The 22,746-nt window shown below is 44.1% G+C and overlaps 1 protein-coding gene across 4 annotated transcripts in view; it reads right to left on the bottom strand.

The window, feature by feature from the left end:
• The window catches only part of FOXO3 (forkhead box O3), a 117,887-nt gene that overhangs the window by 89,089 nt on the left and 6,052 nt on the right, over window positions 1-22,746 (bottom strand). The window contains exon 3 of one of the 4 annotated variants that reach the window (XM_073789481.1): window positions 1,761-22,368. The exons of the other annotated variants lie outside the window; for them this stretch is intronic. Within the exon in view, the coding sequence (XP_073645582.1) occupies window positions 22,312-22,368 (57 nt within the window). The 3' untranslated portion in view covers window positions 1,761-22,311. Of the gene's footprint in view, window positions 1-1,760; window positions 22,369-22,746 lie in introns of those variants that run through there. 4 annotated transcript variants of the gene reach the window in all.

The raw sequence follows: 22,746 nt of genomic DNA, 5'->3' as shown, positions 1-22,746 counted from the left end.
ACCATCCTTCGCCCCTCACCCGCTGAATTACCAGCCGCATGACCATTCTCAACAAATGGCTTCTCAGAGACTCAGAAACCACAACAAATGTGCAACCCTAGGCCCCAGCTGTGGCAGACAAATGCCAGAAGCAAAGTTCATGACACCTTCTTTTACTATTCACACAGAAGCTTAGACAGGTGTGTGGAACCGTGGCACAATTATCTAAGGACACATACCCTCTTCCCACACGCAAACACTCATGCTTCCACCACACCTCCATTCCAGAAAACCACTAATGCTTACACGACCTCCTAGGTGAAAAATAATTTCAGGTGAATTTAAAACGCATTTTTGCTGACTACTAACAAGGACTGTAAGTTCCTGAAAGGAAAGAATTTCTAAAGCTCAAATCACAAAAAGAGTGGGAAAGCAGAAGAGATGGGCAGCCTCGTGAACACAGGAATAACTGAAGACATGTGAAAGCAAAGGGCCAGGCCTACATTACAGTGCTGAAAAACTGGCCGAAATGCACGATTTGTTCTTCGAGCTACACAAATTCCAATCATAGTCTTTCTAAACTTTCTCTTCTTTTTAAATCAACTTTACTGACGTATAATTTGCACACCAAAAGATGCACCCATTTTCAGCACACAGCTAGATAGATGAATTGTGGCAAATGTATAATACACCAATGTGACCACCACCATAACTATACAGAACGTTTTCATGTCCCTAGAAAGTTCCCTTATGCCCTTTTTGCAGTCAGTCCTCTACCCCCATGGCCCCTGGTAATCACTGATCTGCTTTTTGTCGCCATGGGCTAGTTTTGCCTTTTCTAGAACTTCACATAAATGAAATCAAACAGCATGTCCTTCCGCATGTTTGACAGTCATCCATGTTTTGTATCAGCGGCTGTTCCTTTTTATTGCTGAGCAGTATTTCCTTTGAATCAAGATACCACAATTTTCCAAACTTTTTTCTAAATAAAAAGGCAGCAATGGTGAACTTTAAAACATGTACATAAAACTCTTTAAGAATACCACTATTTCTTTCTTTCAAAGTAACTGGAATGTACAAGTAACTGAAATGCAGATCTCGGCTTCAGGAACACAAAGTTTTGTTTTGTTTCACCTCCCCACGACAATAACTTGTTCAATCAGATGGAAAGAAAAATGATAACCTGAGATTTTTGTTTACTGCCACCTCGAGATGTTATTTCAAGCTGCTGAAGAACTATGAGGAAAGAACTATGAGGAAACTGTATCCAAGCAAATTTTTATGTGCTGCTTCCTGAATGCCTGACCCAAAAGTGAACTTCAGGGCTACGTTATATTTGGTTCTCATCCTTCTGATTACTCAGAATTTGGGGTTTCAAGCTGACTCCCGAGTGACTTTACCACCAAAAGGGTGTGATGAGACTGCCTCAAGAAGTCCTATGAGGAAAAGAAAAGAAAATATATCACTTAAATTTTGTTCAACCTAACTGCCCAAATCATGAAGCCTACTACTATTTGCAGGGGAATAGTTTGGGAAACACTGTTCTAACAGATATAAAGAACATCCCTCACGTGGTACTTAGCTTCAGGAGGGCTGCCCAGCTGTAATGGGTATGGTTATCCTGAATGTAAACGGACCACCCTTCGCCCCTCACTACTGGGTGCAAAGTTAAATAGAAAAATAGAGGTTCTGAAAGAGCTCCCAGTGAGTCCCAGCTACACCTGGGCTGTGAATGAGAAACTCTAAATGCTCCAGAGGCAAAAGGAACTCTCCTGCCCCCAGGCCCCAGTCCCCACCCATGCCCCAGGCAGGTCTTTATAACAGTCACAAAGGCAAGCAGCAACTTATTGTAAAGGAAGGGCCTGGAGTGAGAATTCAGTTTCCCGCCAGCTCTGCCTAACCCACTAGCTGGGTGCTCTGTGCCCACCCCAAGTCGCAGGCCTCCGTTTATTCTATCGAATGAGGAGGCCGGCCTAGAATGAGCGCTAATACTCTCTCCAGTCTGAAAGCAGTAATGTGAGTCTCATAAAAGAGCCAAAATAATGCCAAGAGCAAAATGAGAAAAGGCTGCGCGTTTTTTGAACCATGATAGAATTTGTGAACATGGCATCCAAAATTTTGACAGAAACATCAGCCTCAATTCTCTATCCATAATCCTTGGCCAATATAGTCTGTAAATAAGTACTTTTATTTTGTCTATCCATTACCTCTTTCCTTTCCTCTAATTAAAGTATTTTTTTTAATCTTTATTGGAGTATAGCTGCTTTACAATGTTGTGTTAGTTTCTACTGTACAGCAAAGTGACTCAGCTATACGTATACATGTATCCCCTCTTTTTTGGATTTCCTTCCCATTCAGGTCACCACAGAGCACTGAGAAAGTTATTACCCTGTCCTCCTCCTGCTCTGAAAGTTCACAGCCGCTGAGGCTGAGGATCCTGCGCGGGGGCTAGACTGCAGGGGAGTGGGCGTGGGGTCTGCTCTGGAATCTGGAAAAGGGTATGTAGCTGGGGAAAAAAGCCTGCACTCGAAGAACAAAAGCCTGCCTCGAGGATGGAGCGCTTTCCAAGACAGTCAGGAATGGCAGGGCTGAGCGTGCTGGCAGGAGCTTTTGTGCAGGCGTGCGGTCCTTCTTAGTACTCCATGTCCCAGCACCAAGAGGAAGTAAACAAGGACCCGGCTCAGGCATGCGTCTGTGTGGCCCAGGGCGGCCAAGGCCTGACTGGTCAAGACTCCCGACCCTCAGGCAGGGGCGCTGACGTCACGGAGCTCCAAAATATGGGCTGTGTGTGCCCAGGAAAAATTACAAAGGCCAGCTTAAATACAGCCTATATTTCTCTCCACCACTCAGATTTTCTTTCTTCAAAAACAGTAATTTTCTGAAGAAGTTCAGCAAAGCGGGAACATGGCAAGCGGCTACATGTGGAGTGGCCCACAGGAATGGTGCCAGGCACTGCGCACAGTGCCACCCCCTCCTTCTCCTCAAAATGCGCCCCGATCAAACCACCCCACCCCACGGGACCAAAAACATTGTTGGCTCTTTTGTCTTAGGAATGATCCTCAGGGATTTCAAGTTTTAACTATTCTACTGCGGAACCTACAACACTATGTTTACCTAAAAAATGTTAAGGAACTAAGATACTGTCATGACTTCCCATCAAAAACTGTCAGCATCCCTTCAAGCTTTTTCATTTTCCAGTCACACCAGAGCAAACTCCCTTTCTTTCTTCCACCTAGGCGCAGAAAATCACCCCAGCCGGGCAGAAAGCACCCCGCGGAGGCTTGAGCGCAAGCATAAGGCGCCATGGAGCTGGCTTGTTTCCCCAGCCCAGACCGCTGCCTCCCCGCCAGCAGGACGCTTCATCTCCACCCACCACAAGGACAGTCTCCGTGTGCCCTGACGTTCTAGTCTCTTCTTCGCCTCTGCCTCTTAGGGCGGGGGAAAGCGGGAGGCCGGGGGGTATAAAGCAGCAGCAGTGCTGACCACAGGCAAGAAGGGAAAACTGGGTCTGGGTCTGTGCATGCACATCTCATTTTGTATAACAAATGCATTCTTGTAAAGTTGACTCTAACTGCATTTCTGAAATCTGATTTTTTTTAATGTAACAGCTGATTAAATAAATGTAATTGTACAACAACTTCAGTTATGTGGGGTTTTAATTTTTTTTTTGTAAATCTTAAGTTTTCATACAGTCCAGCTTAAAAAAATACTATGATATCCAGTCCATGGTCCATGCCAATGAATCAGCACACTTGCAAAAAGAGTAAGCCCAAACGAGGGGAAAAAGTGAATGGAATTTTTTTTAAATGTACAGTTCAAAAGCAATTTAACTACTTAACTCACACCTATCATCTCTACCTTTGTTGAATTTATCAAAAGATGATGACACAAAACGTTCTTAAATGAGGTCACAGGCAATGCAGCTGGTTAGCAGATTGTCACAAGAACTTAAAAGCTTTTAACTCTGTTAAAGTAGCCTTAAAAAGTATCTTCACTTTTAAATGGAACCTTACACTTAGGAGACAGGTCCCTTTGGCCCTACTGCAAACAGGGTAACAGGACAGACAGCTAGACCGGTGAAAAGCTAGAGCAGGGAAGAGAAGGCGAAGCCCTTCTCCAGCCTGTATCCCAGTTAGTATTACTAGTTTGGAAACACTGGTCTGAGTCATCTCCTAGTGCAGGAATCCTTAAGTTTTCTATAAAAATATCTCTGTGTTTTATGACTGAACGAAACAGGGGTGGGCAAAAAGAAAGTTCCAGGTTCCAGAACCCAATGTACCATCAGGCAAGTCGACTAAGTTCAGATAACCTCAGGGAGAAATTAAACGTTTCGTCAAGGGTTTCTGATGACAATGCAAAAGCAGGACAGCACACTGTACTTTCAACAATGCCTTGTCTGTTCGCAGGAACATGGATTGGCCCAAAATGGAGGGGAGGAAAAACAAGGACAGCACCGAGCCCCAGCTTTCACTTCAAAGGCAAGCTGCGGAACTTGTGTGTGTGTGTGTCTGTGTGTACACACGTATACATTTTTATAAGAATCAGCATGATACATGCACCACCAGTGGGCACACAAAGCCCCGGGTGCCGCCTGGCGCCCCACCCCCCTCAACCCCTGTATCTGCCGCCTTTCCCTGGAACTACCTCACTCCCTGGAGCAGTTCTGGGACCAACTTTGCCCAGAGAGAAGCAGTCTCAGGATCCCTTCATCTGTCACCCGGAGGCTTATTCCAGCCCTGAGCAACTGTTCTAAATAACAGGGACCTCTGACAGAGAAGGGAGAGCCAGGAGGCGGAGGGGGCAGACTGGGCCTGCACTCACTGCCGCTCAGGAGCCAGACTGGGTGCACCAAACGCACACTGAACAAATCTGGGGCCAGACCCAGCTCTGAGCTTCAGTTTCTTCAGCAACTAAAAAAGGAATCATCTTCTCTTCAGGTTCATCACGAGGACAGTCCTCAATGAACTTGAACATGCTTTCCTTGCCGATTCCCTGGTCCCTTCCCTGAGGCCTGCGTCCTGACAACCAGTCTGGTCTCACAGCCCAGGTCCTGCCAGAGGCTAGACTCCACCAACTGTTCCCCGGCATTCCCCTTCTGCTAAGTCCCTGGACTTCTTCTTGGTCGATGCAATCCCCTATACTGAGACATCTGCCTTCAGCCCGCCTCTTCTCACTCCTCAGTCTTCCCACCAGCCTCAGTTTCCCGTCCTGGGCTACTCCAAGGACTTTCCCAAAGAACCTGAACCATACGGCTTCGTCTGTAAGTCCTAGTCACTCCCGAAGTCTGGATCCACACACACCCAACCAAACTCCTGGTATGTCAGAAATGGATTTACCAGGCTAGACAGACAGACACACAAATACACCAGTGAGGAGAGAACACTCAAAACAAACAGACTGGCTCATAACCTTTGATAACTAAGTTTCAAGTAGGAGAATGTCACCTATTAGATCAGTGTTTTCTTTATGACGTCCTTAGGGAAAAAAGTTCCTCAGTAACAGAAAAAGCCATGCTTCTTCTGTGAAACGGATCTGTTTTTATTTAAAGGCAATTACAAATTTGGAAGCTGATCTTAAGTCCCTTTTCTTTCAGCTGCTGTGAAACTCAAGAGCCACGTGTGTGGCCTAACTTCGGCACCTGTCAACTACTATCTCGTCCTTTGCCCTCAGGTTTCAGCCTTTCACACTGCATATGTCTTTCTAAGTTGCCACTGTGGTATAAGAGGAGCATAAACAAACTTAAATTTGAAATTAACACCTTTAGGGAAACGTGGTCTTTGCTTTCCCGTAGGCTTGAGTCCACCCGGGAAATGGCAGATCTATGTTGGTTTTTAGACTGACAATAATAAGGCAAGGAGCCTGCTGAGAATGTGGGATGGGAATGAGGTGGAAGCAAGCTTAGGCCTGTGCCCCTCAGTTCTCTCCCATGTACCCCTAAAGGATGCATGAGGGCAGCGGCCAGAATAAGGGACACGGATGCCTGGGGCAGCACACTCCATCACTCTGTGCAAGCCTACTCGGGATGATACCAAATCAAACGCGTATTTAAAGCAGTTTAGATTTTCATTTGGCTAAAACCAAGGAGACTGTAGACTAACAGAATAATAAACAATAACGATAGCTTTTCCTAAGTCGCCCTTAGAAGCACTCTAATGGGAGGTGAAAGGCATCTCTAAATCGGGGGAGAACAGGTGGCACACCTTGCAGAGGCTCTCAGCTGACTTGGGAAAAAGAGCGCAGCCATACCCTGCTGAAGTGCTGAGAAGTGCAGAGGGCCCCCCCGGAGAGTGAGAGAGTCATGGATGCACTGCCAGCTGGGCTCCAAACTCAACAGTCAGCAGCCGGTCCCCAGGCCAAGTGACCCGTGAACCCCGACCCACTGTGAGATCTATCAGGCTTGGATGTAGGCACCTTCAGCAGAATTCAAACTCCAGGTGGGAAACCTTCACTCCAGAGGACTGGGAAAATAAAACGGCAAAGATTCTTCATGGTCTGGAAACTCTGGAGACAGCAATGCTTGGGGGCAAAGCCAAGAGTCAAAGCCATCGGGATCGTGAATTCAACTTCTCGTTTCAAAAGGGACAGCTCTATGACCCTGTGCAGGCTACCAAGTTTCTATTTCATTGCTATGAAACAGAGTAAGATTCCTGCCTTTTACCTCCCATTAGAGTGCTTCTGAGGCTATTCAGGGCTTCTTAGGAAAAGCTATCATTATTATTATTCTATTAGTCTACAGCCTCCTAGGTTTTAGCCAAATGAAAATCTAAACCACTTTTAAGTACACATTGGACTCAGTATCAGCCAAAATTGGCTCTGCGTCCTAGTAAATGCAAGTTTCCAGATGGCAAGATTCTAGGTGAAATCATCAAAAGACTACATAAGTGCCACATATTATTATGTGCCTTCCACTCATTAATTCACCCGACACTCTGCAGGGTAGGGATGAGCCAAGCTATCTCCTTTACAAAAAGCAGACTCAGTGTTTTTTCACAGCTACACAAACAGCCAAGCCAAAATGAAAGGAAGGACAACTCCCTCCTCCCCGTACCCTGCAATCTATCAAGCGGGGTCTGTGTTTTATCACTTCTCCTTGAGGGTTGCAAAAGTTCTGCAAAGAATTCTTTGATTACTGTAATACTTTCATCAACAAAAGAAAGTGAACTCCAGCAACACACTGTACTGTCAGAAGTGTCATTATCAGAGGTGAAAATAATGAAGGATGGGCAGAAATAGATGCCAGGATGCACAGCTCAGCAAGACTTCCCTTCTTTCCAGGCAAGATAGACGCTGGGCCCACAGCGGGCTTCCTCAGTGCAGCCTCCAAAGAAAAGGGGCAACATTCTGTGCACATCCCTATCATTCAGTACACTGTATACTCATAAAGGCAATGCCCACTTCTTGGTCTTCCACGCATCACCACGTTGGCTGAGTGAAAGCAGATGAATAATCGTGGCTGTGACCCAGGCAGCACATTCCCATTGTCCTGTCCCTAAATGACCATGTCACGTGAGCCCTGGGGTAAGACCCAGACCCTGGCCCAAGCTATAGAAGCTAGCACCACTGCCAGCAACCTGCTGGGGAGGGACCAGAGCTTCCAACAATTTGTGTGACTAAAAAAAATTATGTTCACGTAAGTCTTATTCAGATAATTTGCTGTATTTTTAGTTCACCTTTAAGGCACATGTAGATTAATTCACCACCACATTAGAAATCCCATTTGCTACAAACCTGTCAATAATCAGTACTGAGTCTGAAAGTTCCTGGTAACATTACAAGTGACTAGAAGTGGCACTTTTGCTCTCAAGGCCAAAGCCAAAGAAACTGCTTGTTCCAAAGACTACCAAATTTCTCCAATGCCTACAATGGAGCTTAACATTATCCATCAGACTTTAATAGTTACAGAAAGCTGCTTTGGGGACGTAATTCTCAATAAAAGATATCCAAGTCTACTCAGTAGCATGCAACGTATGGGCCGCTCAGCATTAAGACTGATGGAACCGTGAGCTTCCCTTGCAGCAAACCGCTGCCAGTTAAAGCCACTGTTCCAGCTAACTGTGCCCACTCCTCTGGCACAAAGTAACGAATTCTTGGAAACACTGCATGCAGTGGAACTCTCTCCCAAAGTCACAGGCCTCCAAGTTACAACCGCTTAAGAAAACTCAGGCCCCGTAACTCCTGATTATAGGGCTGCCACCAGGCAGTCATTCTTCAAGGTCCGGAGGTTTATAAGGCAGCATTTGGGCTGCCTGCAGGTCTCCCACAGGTGCATTTCCACAGAATGCCTTCACACTGGCTACAGTGAAATAAAACACCTTGTTCCTCCCTAGAGAGTAATGCAGGGCTGTCTGAACTGAGGAACCTGTCCAGGCAGGTACCGGCAGGTGCACAGACCCTCGTGAGACGGTGCAGAGGGCTGTCCTCTGGAAAAGTGACTGTGGTGACTACTGAGGCAGCGCACGACTAAGGGTAGCCTCCCTGTGTGCTTCACATCTCTCATCCTCAATTTCCTCACCCAGAAAATAAAGGGATAAGTCAGACGACATCCAAGGCATTCAGTTCCGGAACTCAGAGGTTCCGTCATCAATTCAGCATTAATTTGCTTCTCGGATTAGTCCTCCCCTAGAAAATCCCTAAGGAAACAGGGCCCGGGTGAGATGAACGGGGGAATGTTAGGTACCTACAGTGGGGCTGCCAAGAAGGGTGGGCTCGCTACTAAGAGTCAGGAGTACTGGGCTGGCAGATACACCTCACACAGGTGGTAACAGTTCGAGGGGTGGTTTGATCTACTGCACTGCTTTTTGGGGATCAGACGTGGCTTTCCTATCTTAACATCCAGGAAGAAGGGAAAAAGAGAATATCAAAAGTCTGCCCTGAAAACTGTCTCTTCAGAAAAGAAATAACCCCACTCCTTAACATCTTCTGAAGGAGTCACTCATCATCTGCACAACAAAAACCTAACTGGAAGGTATGAAGTTAAATAGGATAAATGCATTATCTCACGAACACCTCATGTATTTTCTTTTAGGTCTCTTAGGACATCTCTGTTTACATGCAGAATGCAAAATTTTCATTTTTAAAAATTCCAACCTCTTTCAAAAATATTACTAGTCAAACGACTAAGAAAACAGATGTTTCTGAGTTCTTCCAACTAGATACAGAGACTTCCACATGACTTCTGGGATGAAAAAGCATCTCCCACCAGCACACGGGGCTGGGTGCTGTGGCCTTCTTAGCACATGCTTCCCCATCACTTCCACTCACCAGGACACGTCACAGCCTGCTGGGCCTGCCCCTCACATCTGGAAAACAAGGTGTTTAGGATGAGCCCTATATTTAACCTAAATGAAGCTGGTAGGCACTCGCTTCCGTGGCTAGGGAATAAACGGCGTACGCCAAACCAACAAAGAAAGAAAGAAAGGCGGTATCTCCTTTTTCCTCCGGGAGTGAAGAGTGCAAGGAACATCACTTACGTCTGCTTTGCAGCCTGGAGAGAACAGGCAGTTCAGAGAGTCCCATCCCGAAGAATAATTACACTTCACAGGAGTGCAAGTCTTAAAAGGCTTCTGCATTCACTGTGGGTGCTTGTCTACAACCACACACTCAAGTCTGTTCTTCCTGGGTTCCGAAAGAGCGACCAGCCAGGTATAACGCGACTGCCTCATCTTTATCAGAGATCATGCAAACTCCCTTCCTTCCTCTCTTAAACCAAAATAAGAGATATGGTAGGAAAGAAGAGCCCGGTGAGGTCTCAGGCAGTTTTATGAAATCAAAATCCCTAAAGCTGGGATTAATTATTGATTTTGGAGTTTATTTAGTCAAAGTAGAGGCATGCTGATAGAGGTATCCCACCTCTATCACTTTCCAAGTGTATGGCCTTGGCTAAGTTACAAAGCCACCCCGTACCTCAGTCTCCCCATCTGTAAAGAAGAGCTGATTAAGCATAAAGCCCACAGCAGTGTGTGGCCCATGATAACTGTTCAATTAACAGTAGCTTTTAGTTACAGCCATGAAAATGATAGGTCAACCTAAGGTTGTGACTGCACACAGCACACCCATTCGCACCAATGCAGCTTTAACATACAACTGTTTTTGCCCTTTTTGTGGGGAGGGGATAAAAGCTTTCTAACTTCAACTACAACCTTCCCCGTAGAAGTCAGGGCTCGGGGACCTTATCCTCAAAACCAAAGGCCTCCTCTACAGCCTCCCAGAGGGGATTTCTGAAGAGAGGTCGAGCAGATTGATGTCCCTGATTTCCATCTTCAGTTCTGGGCCATAGAAGCTGAGGACTCAGATCCCTCTGATCCTTGGGCTGGGAGCCAAGCCTTCTACACGGCTGCCAGGCAAGCTTTTTCTTATGAGCCAGATTGTTCCTTAAGGCCCTTTACTCCTCTGTAAATGCATCCTTAATGGCAGAATTTTTTCCAACATACACCACCACCACCCCATCCCCCAAACATGCAAGCAGCAGCCCATCCTTTAGGAAAACCAAAATGGAAGTGAACTAACATGTGTGCATTTCCTCTGTGAGCAGTGGCTGCTTTGGGAAGCACCCCACCGTCGCAAGCGCTGAAGTTCCCACCAGCTGACTGACCTCTGACTTCTTTGAAAGGCCTGCGCCCTCCCGGAGCCCAGTTTCGAATTCTGCTCACAGCGTTAAGGTCACCGTATTTCGGACTCTCCTCCAAACTCTGGCTCCAGACGTGAAGTCTCCCGATGCAGCTTTCCCCACCACTGCGCGAACCTGCTGATGTTCCAGCACCTGGGCCTGCCTTCTTGCTCCTTCCCAAGACTCTTGGTGAATCTGAGGAGACTAACTTGCCTACCCTCCCCATTCCCAAGAAGAAAACCCAGATTCCTGTCCCTCTGAAGTTCAGCACCCGAGCTACGTCATCTCGGATAGAGCTTCATGGAGGAAAAGGTATTGTTAACAGCAGAAGAATTCGTAATCCAAACTTAAGTGTCAGATATAAGAGCATTTATGAATCTCAGGCAACATTCTGAAGCAGCTGCTAGGAGGTCCTGAAATGAACTTCCAAGACCCGGCCAACCAACTGTTCTTCGCACTATTTATATTCCTAAAGCCATCAGCTGTGTTTGATATGGGTGATCATGAGGCCCTGTTTAATGGACTCCAGAATCCGGGGATACTGACAAGCTACAGTAAGTTGTTTTTTGCTCTTTACCTGGCTTCACCTCGTGGTGGGAGAGGCCGTGTGTCCTGCAGGACTCTGGGCCAAGACTCTGGCACCTCCTCACCAGTGCCTCGCCTCGACCTCGGCACGAAAGCAGCATCACCTTCCCCTTCACTTCACTCGCCCTCTCACACTGATTACACCCAGCACATTTTAATCTTATCTCTCTCCCACATGTCCCACGTCTGTCTGTGGGTGAGTCAGGCGACTGACTACTCCCCCTGTCCGACGCTGGTCTTAAACTAGGAACATTCCCCAAAGACCAAAACAAACAAGTACGGGGAAAAGATCACAAAACAATAAGAATCCAACCTAAACACGAGTCCTCTGAACACAGTACACACACCAGGATGAACACGTGGCTTCCTCTGTGCACCTGAGTGCATCGTCTATTATTGTTGTCTGGGGGAGGGGGGAGGTCGGTGCCCTTGACTGCACAGAAAGCTACACAGCAACAAGGATCTGTGCAAAGTCTATTCTAGGGCTGAGAACTCTGTTACATCTCCACAGATACCACTGCAAGCTCTCTGTTCATCTCTTCCTACTCTTATCAGGCCTCTGAAGTCAAGATGGCACGAAAAATTTGATTTTTGACTGCTAATCTGCACCCAGCAGAATTCTGGACTTAGCAAATGACTAAAAGCAGTGGTTCTCAAACTTCAGCTTGCGGCAGAATTACCCGGAGACCTTGTGACAGTACAGATTGCTGGGTCCAGACTTTCTGATTCAATGTTTGGGGTGAGCCCAAGAATCTGAATTTCCAACAGGTTCCTAGGTGATGCTGCTGGTGTGGAGACCATGCTTTGAGAAGCACTAGCTTAATGGATCAGAACATGGTAGAACCCTCTATTATATCAGATTAGGTTGCACAAAAGAGTGAGTTTCTGTGTCTCAGATTTCAGGAAACGTACAATGACTCGAAATAGCACTGTCTCTTCTTAGGAATGCCTGAAAACTTCAAAATTAGTTAACTAAGGTCCAGTGGAGACTAGAAAAATGAGTGGGGGCTGGAAAATTTTAAAGACACCACATTCATTTACACAAAAGAAAGTAGAGAGGAAATCCTAGTTAAACACAGTTTATTAAATAACGATGCCCGTGTCTTAGAAGCCAACTGTTCTCTTAGATCCCAATTTCATAGTGCTCCTTCCTTTTTATATGGAGCTTCCAGGGAGCAAAGTCTACCTTGTAATCTCCCTATGGAGAATAGGGTGGAAATAGGCCTAAAAGTCATTACTAAATTGGTTGATAACTTCCACAGCCAAAATCTCTCGCTTTTCTAAGACAGTGTTCTCAACCCTAACTACATTGTAACTACGTGGCAGCTTTAAAAAATATAGAAGCCCAGGCTCCATACCTAGAGGTTCTGACCTAATTGGTTTTGGATGGGACCTCGACACTGATGTTTTCCAAAGCTTCCCCGTGATTCTCAAATACGGCCAAGATTGAAAACCACTGATGCAGGAGGAAGTTCACAGAGAAATAATGGGTGATGGGAAAGAGAGAAGAAGGGCAGTTAAGACCTCTTTAGATAATGTCTAATGACACAAAACAAGAAAGAATGGGAAAGTAGCTGGGAACGACTAGGACAAGTAAAACTGAGGCTCTTAGATTCTGAGACTATCTAAGGATCAACCCAACACTGGCAGTCTTAGGTTCAAAAATCAGAAACAGCTAGATAATCAAGGAAGTACCCTCAACTGCCAAAGACATGGCAACAGTCCAAAGGACATATCAGGAAACCTTTTTTAAAACGGTACTATTTTTTTCAGAAGAGTTAATAACTAGGAACTTGAGGCAAAGAGCTTTTAATGTCTCACAAACAAATCCTCTAAACGTTCAACTTTGAAATCATGCTCCGGAAAAACAATAAAATGTATCCTTGAGCAAAGTTAAATGTTTTTCTTTTCCAAAGGGGAGGCAAGAGGGAAGAGACTGCAGCAGTAACTCTCAGAGCCCTTGGTAATTGAACTTATCTCCCCAGTAACCACACTGACAAGTGAGTTTTCAAAGTTGTAAAATCATGTGATGCAGATGATAAAACCAAGATAGAGTTATTTTCTTCTCTTCCTTCTTGACTAAGCACAGATGCATGAGGTAACAAGCCGGAAAAGATATCTGAAAGCTTTATGATCCTTTTTAGGGCAGAATGATGAACACAAAACAGACAGTAGAAGAATGCAGTGTTGGTGGTCAGTGGACAGAGCAGGGAATCTCAGCGCAGGTAACGCAGACAGACGTCAGGTGAAAATTATCTTTGCTCACAACAGGACAAACACTGGGAGCCCAGAGAGAAAAACCAGATGTTATCCCACTGCGCTAACAGTTAAAACTATCCATCAATTCAAAGCCTTTGATGTGATTAGAAAACCAAGATGTGGGAAAATCTGCATCTTAAAAATGAGAATAGTAATTTTTGATAAAAACATTCACTTGTTAAAATCAATCTGGAAGATGGTAGCTTTCACTAACACCTTAAGTTAACTTTCCTAATTTGACACATGGTACTTCACTTAATTCAGGACTGACTGCCCACAAATTAACTTGAAGCTTTCCCTGATTTTATGAGACTATCAGAATAAACCTCTCCCTTCTCCCAAAGAACACCTACTAAAAGATGCCTATAATCGGATGCCAGGGAATTCCCCTGGCAGTCCAATGGTTAGGACTCCACACTTTCACTGCCAAGGGCCCGGGTTCAATCCCTGGTTGGGGAACTAAGACCCAGCAAGCCATGCAGTGCGGCCAAAATATATCGGATGCTAAATTTCACCTTGGCAACTAACATGAAGGTTGAATGTGGTAAAGCCTAACATATGGCCCAGATCACCTAGACTCTCAGCCTGAAAAAAAGGATCTTTCTTGGAAAGGAAGGGCACTAAATAGGACTGATTTAGATAATTCAGTTCAGCGGAGGACATGCATCTATTCAAACAGAAGGCTGTAAGCTTATCTGTATTGGACAGGGTTGTAGATAGAAGGCCTGATCGAGGTCACTAATTTCAAGAAACAGTATACTAGCTCACCTAGGAAGCTATCTATCAGGAGCTAAAGAGCCCGAGTGTGCTACAGCAAGCATGCTCACACCCATGTCAGCTGGAAGACAACTTTAAAAGAATCAGGCCCACAGCATTTCCAAGGCACACTCCGGGTTTCTCAGGGCTACACAAATGATGCACCCCAAGTAACTGATCATTGTTCTTTTTTTTTAATTAATTAATTGCTATTGGAGTATAGTTGCTTTACAATGTTGTGTTAGTTTCTGCTGCACAGCAAAGTGAATCAGCTATACGTATACATATATCCCCTCTTTTTTGGATTTCCTTCCCATTTAGGTCACCACAGAGCATTGAGTGCAATTCCCTGTGCTATACAGCAGGTTCTCATTAGTTAGCTATTTTATACATAGTAGTGTATATATATGATCACTGTTCTTTTAAAGAAATTCAGGAGAATGCTTGGACTCAGAGTTTCAATTTTTTACTTTTTAAAAAAAATTACCTTGCCTAAAGTGTACTCTATAGGCCACTGTTCATTTACATGATAGGTATATTCATAAATGGCAAATTGATGCTGTTAATGGGACTATTCTGACAAATAACTAGTGAATAATGGTATGTCCCTTCTCATCCTACCGCCTGGGGAAAGAAGAAAAAAACAAAAAGTATGAAGGGTGCGATTAACAAGTCCTTGATTTGGAAATGAAGGCTGCCACGAAGCCCCGGAACAGCGATCATATAAGGTAAAAATTCTAGAAGAAATATGCAGCAAAACGGAGTTTTAAATTAGGTAGAATTTTTTTAACATCTTTATTGGAGTATAATTGCTTTACAATGGTGTGTTAGTTCCCGCTTTATAACGAAGCGAAATACATATATCCCCATAAGTAGAATTTTTTTAAGGAATTTACCAACAAGAAGTTCTAATGGAGAGATCTAGAGAAAGTGTTTTTACTTTATGAAAACCTTACAGCATTAGAAGAAAAACCATACTGAGTTTTTTAAAAAAATATCAAGTAAACTAAAAATGAAAAGAGAAAGGACAGGAAGGTGAGCAGGAGGCCTTAAACATCACTCAGACAAGCTTAATGTGAAATATGGAACCAAGGCAATTATCTAGATAATTTACGATGAAAGAACGATCATTTTTGAAATTAATTATTAGGACACTTTAGGAAAAAAGGCAGTTTTGAGATCTGATTTATGCGAATCAATGGCTTAACTCTCCACTTGATCTTTTTAATGTAGTACCAATTTTCAAGGAGACATCTAACAAGTTGTACTGGATATAATTTTATGCCCTGCTTCAACTTCAGGCCTATACCCAGAGTTGTGCCTTTAAGAGTCCACAGAGGCCAAGGCCGCCTTCTGCGCAGCTGCCTCTGGCCCCGTCACCCTCCCCCACACCCTGGCTGTGCTCAGCTATCAGGCAGAGCCATTCTGCCTGCTCCACGTTTATCACGGGTTTTCAGTCTATCTTCTGGACACTGTCCAGACACTACTCACCTATCTTTACTGTGAAACTGAGAGTTCTAAAATTTTTTCCAACACACACATGGGATTAGTGTTCTGCAAGCCATATTTTATCTCAGGGGGCATGGGTGCTACATTCCTACGGCCAATTAAAAGCATCATTTTAGGTCCTACTCATACATATTTTACCTTGAAGACAAAAGCAGTAAGCTCCTTAATAAGATAAACGCTTTAACCTGGCCAGCCACTTGCATTATGCAGCATTTTCTGTTTCTGTCTTAGTACCTGCCTTTAAACCCGTTAGCAACTGCATTGCAAAGGGTCGACCACCTCACAAAATATGCTTAATACCTTTAATTATGAGATCTGACTCAGCAACCACACTTCCGCCAGAAACTTCTTATAAATGTTTTCTTTTTTTCTCCTGAAATCCATTTTTCTTGGTGGTATTACCTCCATCCACCTACCTACCCAAAGCCTACAGAAACAGAAATATTCTGTTCTACCAAGGCAGAAATTTCTCAGAGACAAAAGCCCAACCCAAAGGATTTCCACACACCATGTATCACTCTGTTAGTTCTCAATACTAATACACTATTTATCTGACCCACAGTGAACCATGGTTACAGAAGGCAGTGTCCAAACAGAAATGAGAATCCCCAAATCAAACTCCCCCACTAAAAGCCCAGGCACTGTCTGGATTCTTAAAATTATTAGCTCATGCAAAATCAGAGGCAGGAGCCTAAATCATGGGTCTCCGTCCACTCCCCCAACAACACAGAGACGTGCTAGTTACCCTGAGTCAGCCACAGTTCGGAAGATAAACATTCAAGACAGTATTCTGAAAGATTAATAATGGGATTGACGGTAATATATATAAAGAAAGTGGCACACAGTAGCAACTTACAAAATGGGAGCTATTTAATTTTACTGCTGTCTCACCCCTACCGAAAGTCCCACCCGCACTCAGGAGGCAGCAGAACATACTAGAAAAGGCAGAAGTTCAAAGAAACCTGGGTTTGAATCCCAAGCAATTTACTGAAACCTCTCTGAACCATTTTCTTGCCTTTAAATTGGGATTTATATTTAAATGAGTATCACGTAGGATCAATATTCAATGTAAAAAACCTAGCTGATTGGCACATAGTAAGTGTTCAATAAATCACAGTTACTACTACTATTATTATTATAACTAGGCTTCAGAATATCTTGTGTCAACTCCTCTTTTTACCGTAAATACAAAACTGTGCTTCCAGTTGACTTATAACCCTGGCTCCCTTTCCCAGAATTATCATTTTGAAATATGAGAAAAAAACAGATGCAATTCTGATTCTTAAATACTTCTGAATAATTCAGCCCAAACACCTACGAGGTACCTAGAAAATACCTGCTGCTACTTGGATGAGGACAACCACTCTATGTTCTATGCTCCACCGGAATTGTTGGGTTTTGTGGACATAAATGTATACAGAGGGGACGGGAGCCTTAAGGCTCAAGTGTGTTGAGACTCTGAAAGGCCTTGAACCAAGCATAGGAGGAGCTGAGGGGACTCCAGAGGGATTCTGGATTGGCCTTACTGCCACCGTGGATGGCAGTGAAACTGATGGGGCTCCATCTTCTCAAGCCTGACTGGGACAGGGAAGAGAGAATTCTTCAAAACTCACTCTCCTTTCGCTGAGTTGCTCCCTGCCCTTAAAGACTGACGGTCCTAGACCAGATGGCTCAGCCAGACCTCAGGGCCTTAGAGTAAACCTCAAGTCCATACTCCACAAGCACAGCCATTCCACCAGCTTCACGAAAGAGGCCAAAAAGTAGAAATTGAGTAAGGAGAGTGGGAGGGTTAGGGAGGGAGCCCAGAGTACAGGCTAAGCGGGAGGGAGGGAGGGACGAGTTGTAGCAGTTCTCACTGGGAAATCAGGGGAATTCATGCCTCCCTTCTGTGCCTCAAAGCAGGATGAAGAAAGAAGAAATTTAAATTACCAGAAAGTAGCCTATCAATGATTAACATTTTAATTTTAATCTCAATAAAACCTTTTTTTGGGGGGGTGGGCAAAATATGTGAAGGGGGTCAAAAGATACAAATTTCCAGTTATAAAATAAGTAAGTCCTGGGGATTTAATATACAGCATGGTGACTGTAGTTAATATTTGTATATCTGAAAGTTGCTAAGATAGTAAATCTTAAAAGTTTTCATTGCAAGAAAAAGAAATGTTAACTAGACTTACGGTGATGATCATTTTGCAACACATATAAATACCAAATCGTTATGTTGTACACCTGACCCTAATAATATTGTATGTCAGTTATATCTCAATTTAAAAAAATAAAATAAAACGTTTTTATTCTTCTCTTCTATCTACAACCCTTCCTGTCCCTCTCTTCCACCCCTGTGCTCCTATGTTTGTTTCCTAGAGCGAGCAGCTTCAAACAACAAAAACTTATTCTCTCACAGTGCTGGAGGTTAGAAGTCCAAAATCAAGGTATGGGCGGCACCGTGCTCCCTCTGAAGACTCCAGGGGAGGATCCTTCCTGGCCTCTGCCTAGCTTCCGGTATCTCCCAGCAGTCTGATGCTCCCTGGCTTGTAGCTGCATTGCTCCAACCTTTGCCTCAGCCTTCGTGCAGCCTTCTCTGCATCTACCATGTCCTCTCTTCTCCTCATAAGGATACAAGTCATTGGATTTAGGGCCCACACTAATCCAATATGACCTCATCTTAATTTAACTAACTACCCCCGGAAAGACGCTCTTTCCAAACAAGGTTACATTCTGAGGTTCCAGGTGGACATGAATTGGGGGGGGGGCGGATATTATTCAACCCAGTACAGCTGCCAAATGAAAATAAACCACCACCACCAAAATATGGGGCAAAGTGGAGGGAGACGACAAATTACAGCTTCACAGAACTACAGAACTTTAGATGATAAAAATGTCAAAGTTATCATCTCCAGTGGATCCATAACTACTAAATATGAATTGGGAATAATGTAGCTTTTGCCTTTCTCTCACCCACAGGAAAATGAAATCTCGGAAAATATCAAAAGTCTCAATCAAAAGAGCACTAAAACACAGAACCATCCACTGACCCAGACACTTGACATACTGGGAAGTTTGGTATCAGGTACAGATGAACATTCACATATATTATCAGGAGTGGAGCAGCAAAAAGATGTAAGCCAGGGGAAGACATTTTTCAGTTAAAAACGCTTTCATTTAACTATTTGGGGATGAGAATTGGACCATGGGTCTTAGAAGACCAAAGTTTCCTTTTAAAAAAGTTACCTTGGGTTTTTAAACACTCCCTCCTCCAAATTATCCTTTTCTAACAATGACATAAGCCTACACGGAAGCACTTTAGAGTTATTTTTTTTTGTTGTTTTTAACCAAGGTATTATTTTAGCTATGTGGGGGGAAAAAACCTTGAGATCAGTTTGAAGACTTGGGTACTCCCTCTGCTGGCTCTAAATTTAAAGAAAATTCTCAATGGTTTCAGGAGCCAAGTTATTAATTTCACTAGACATCCAAACACAAGGAAAAATATGATGCGGATTCTCCCACACATACACACACAGAAGTCTTCGAAGAAATAAATAAGAAATTACAAAACACATACTGAAAACTGCCAAAGGCATCTGTTGGGTTTATTACGGGTTCACTCCAGAGGAAAGCTAAGGCAGTCGCTTATCTGAGTGTGGCAGGGGCCACCTCCGACCTTGGCTTTGCCCCACAAGCATGCCACAGCTTGCCTTGCTCTAAGCTCACCTCTCCACTGCAGGCCAGGGGTGCATCTGGACACCCAGGCATTGTGAGCCCCCAGAAGATAACCTGGCTTCTTCATCACAGACAATTACAGAAGTAGCAGATTAGTGCAGGTACCACAGGCCACCAGAGAACTTAGCCTACTTCACTCTGTAATGTTATCCCATAGTAGGGACTAACACACTCCAGAGAAAAAGCCTCAAGATTAAAACCACAAAAAAAAGGTCCAAGTGAAAATGCACACTCTTGAGTGAAAAAAAAAAGGCCCAGCTTGAAACATACTCTAATTATACATTTGTGTTTCACCAGGAAGGAGTGATACAACACAATATTCTACAGATGCTTGCTATTATACTTCTTTTTCCAACTGGGGAAACTGCAATACTGAGAAATGAAAGTTGTTCAGTCAAGAATAAAATGGTTAGATGCTGAGCCTGTCTGGGCAGTGATGCGATCAGAATTGGGATCTTCTATGATAATCACTATCTGAACCACCTATTCAGAAAACTACTTCGGAAGAGCTGCAGACTAGCCCTGGAAAGGTCCAGCTCAGACTGCTCGGTATCTCTTCTTCTTTCATATGTGACTTCTATTTTCCAATCCATAAATAAAAAACTTCAAGTACATCTAGGATTTATACCCCCAAATGCAGAACATTATGGACAACTTAGTTTTACACCACAGTTCTGCTCCTGTAGTGGGCAAGTATGTACATTTTAGGCTGAACAATGCCATGGTGACTCTTTCTAGACAGTCATATTGATGCTGCATAAAGCGGGGTCCACACACAGAGGGAAGACTTGATTTCAACCTTCTCTTAAGGAAAAGTCATCTGAAGATCAGGTTTCCCTCAGTTTCTGTGATGGGTAGTGACTGGCACTGATGAAGTTTTCAAGGACCTCTATGCTAGAACTGCAGAAATAAGACACTACAAGAAATGCCTTAGATAGCAGAGCATCATTTCATAATTACACTACATCATATCGACACCAACGCTAGGAGGTCTGGGCCACCTTCATAGCTACAAGTATCCAAAAGATTCTACACATGACGTCACCCCACTCCTGAGTCACGTCATCCCCTTTCAATGTTACTATCCCAGAGCAAGGCTAGGCTCATGGGCTGAGGGCATAATGATCCCAAGAGCAGATCCCAGCATCAGAAATGCTTTTGTCTGTTAGACACCTTCCTTGCTTTCAAGGCTTTTACACTGTAGCTGAGAATATACAGGAGTCACAGAAAAATGGCAAAAGGAACAGACAGGAGTCAGAGGGTGGGCAGGGTAGGGTGGGGTTGAGAGAGTAGGTTTTTCCAGAAAGGTGAGCGGAGAGTGCTGATGCAGAATGCAAAAAGAGAAACACAGCTACTGTCCTGCCAGCCAGCCTAGAGGATGGGGGAGGGGAAGCAGACGAGAGAAAATGAAGTAAGAGTTTGCAGAAATGGAGATGACTAGAACAGCTGTGAAACCACAATGGTTAGTAACAGATATTACAGAACGCTAGTGCCCTGGGTTCAGCTCACACAGACACTCTTAACTCCACCCCTGCTAGCTGTGGGTCCCTGAGGCAGTCCCTCACATGCCCCTGGCCTGTTTCCTCACTTGCAAAATGAAGTAGTTATATGATTTTTAAGACTTCGTTTAGTTCTGAATTGGAGGCAAGAAGCAATACAGATGATTCGACTGCATCAAGGCTCCACATCCACTCCGAGAGGCCGGTCCTATACCAGCCCCACGAGACAGAATTGGGGCCCCCAGATTAGTCCAGGGCCACAGGCATGCTCTAATCCGGGTGGGCCTGGGAAGGCCCCAGCTTCTCCCAAACAGACCCAAACTGCAGGAGCCACGTGACAGCGGTCTTGCATCTCCAAAGCAAGCTGAATATGATCTGCAGAGAGCTAAAAGCCAGCTCCAAGCCAGATCTCAACTTCGACTTTTCTGCTTGCTGGTAACTTCTCTGCAGAGAGCCGAAGCACTAAGGAAAGTAGAAGTACAGAGGGGAAAAAAGGCAAAGAGAAGGGACAAGTCTACAGAGCACAGATTTGCATGTTTATTTTCTGTCTTCCCCCAAGAGAACACAAACTCCTATGAACTGGAACCTTATCTGCCTTGTGCTACCACTACATCCCTGGGCCGGGCAGAACGCCCTGCACACTGTATGCCGTTGATACATACTTGCTGAATGAATCAAACGGCATGAAATGCAAACGGGGTAACGGGTAAAAAGGTTTTCTCTTTCCAATCTTTCACTCGCTTACTGTACGCCAGCTGTATCATCCACTGATACTAACCCACCTACATATGTGTCATCGCCAGCTCCTTCTATAGCAGCAAAAAGCCAAAGTGGTCTTCAGGGCTCCTCCATTTGTGATACAGGAAACGGTGAGGAGAAAAATGAGGAGTCAAAAATAGGAGCAAGTCTGTTCCTCACAGACAAGATGAATGAGCACGAAAACAAAACAAATTCCCATATTCTCTCCAGCCCAGGGAATCTGGAATCTGATCAGCAATGGGTAATTTGGGTACCTCCCCAGAAGGCACTGGCCTAGAAAGTCTTATCTTTGCATTTTTATAAAGATCCTTGGATGAATGGTGTCTGCTAAACTTTTTGCAAACCAAGTAAATGACTTTTTAGTGGGACAAGGCTTCTTCATTAATTTTCCAAATAAAAGTACCTTGCAGGTTTTAAGTAAGCATCACGAGTATTAAAAAGTTTAACTACAAGATGTTCTTCTATGGTGTCATTCTCTTAAAATAGAACCCTCCTAAAAACTCCTAAAAATAAGTCTGCATAGTTTCATTTCATTTTCGAAGACGGAGATAAACATATCAAAACAAACAGCTTCTTTTTAAAAGAGTCTCTCTGCTACACGGGGCTCACCGATCAAAGTCTAAAAGGGCCAATTTCTTCACCTCACAGGTCGATGACACAGCTTTGAAAAAGAAGAAAAACAGTCCCCCTGGTGTATTGCTGCTGTAGAAAGAGGAAGTATGTTAGTTGAGAATCACTGACGAAGACAGTACTGCCAAAGGAAATTACGAAACAGCATTTTAGCAACAGGGGCCAAGCTGAAGACAGATTCCTCATACATGGCATGATCGTAACTGGCCCTTTACTCCAAAAGGTGACTGAGGTCAAAATTAGAGGCCAAAATGGAATTATTATGAGTGGAATTATTATGAGTCTGTCATTTTGAAATTGTTAAAAATATTTTTAAACGTCAAAGTTGCAGTTAAAATAACATTTTTTAAACACAGTATGTTGAAAAGGAACTGGGTGCGTTCATCTAAAAAGCTAGAACAGTGAGGACGTGAGCAAGCTTTATGCGGCAGGTCAGCCCTCATCTTT

This window comes from Tursiops truncatus, chromosome 12 (assembly GCF_011762595.2).
Source record: "Tursiops truncatus isolate mTurTru1 chromosome 12, mTurTru1.mat.Y, whole genome shotgun sequence".
NCBI lineage: Eukaryota > Metazoa > Chordata > Mammalia > Artiodactyla > Delphinidae > Tursiops > Tursiops truncatus.
The sequence above is the reverse complement of the archived record's forward strand: the minus strand, read 5'-3'. Positions and strand labels throughout refer to the sequence as shown.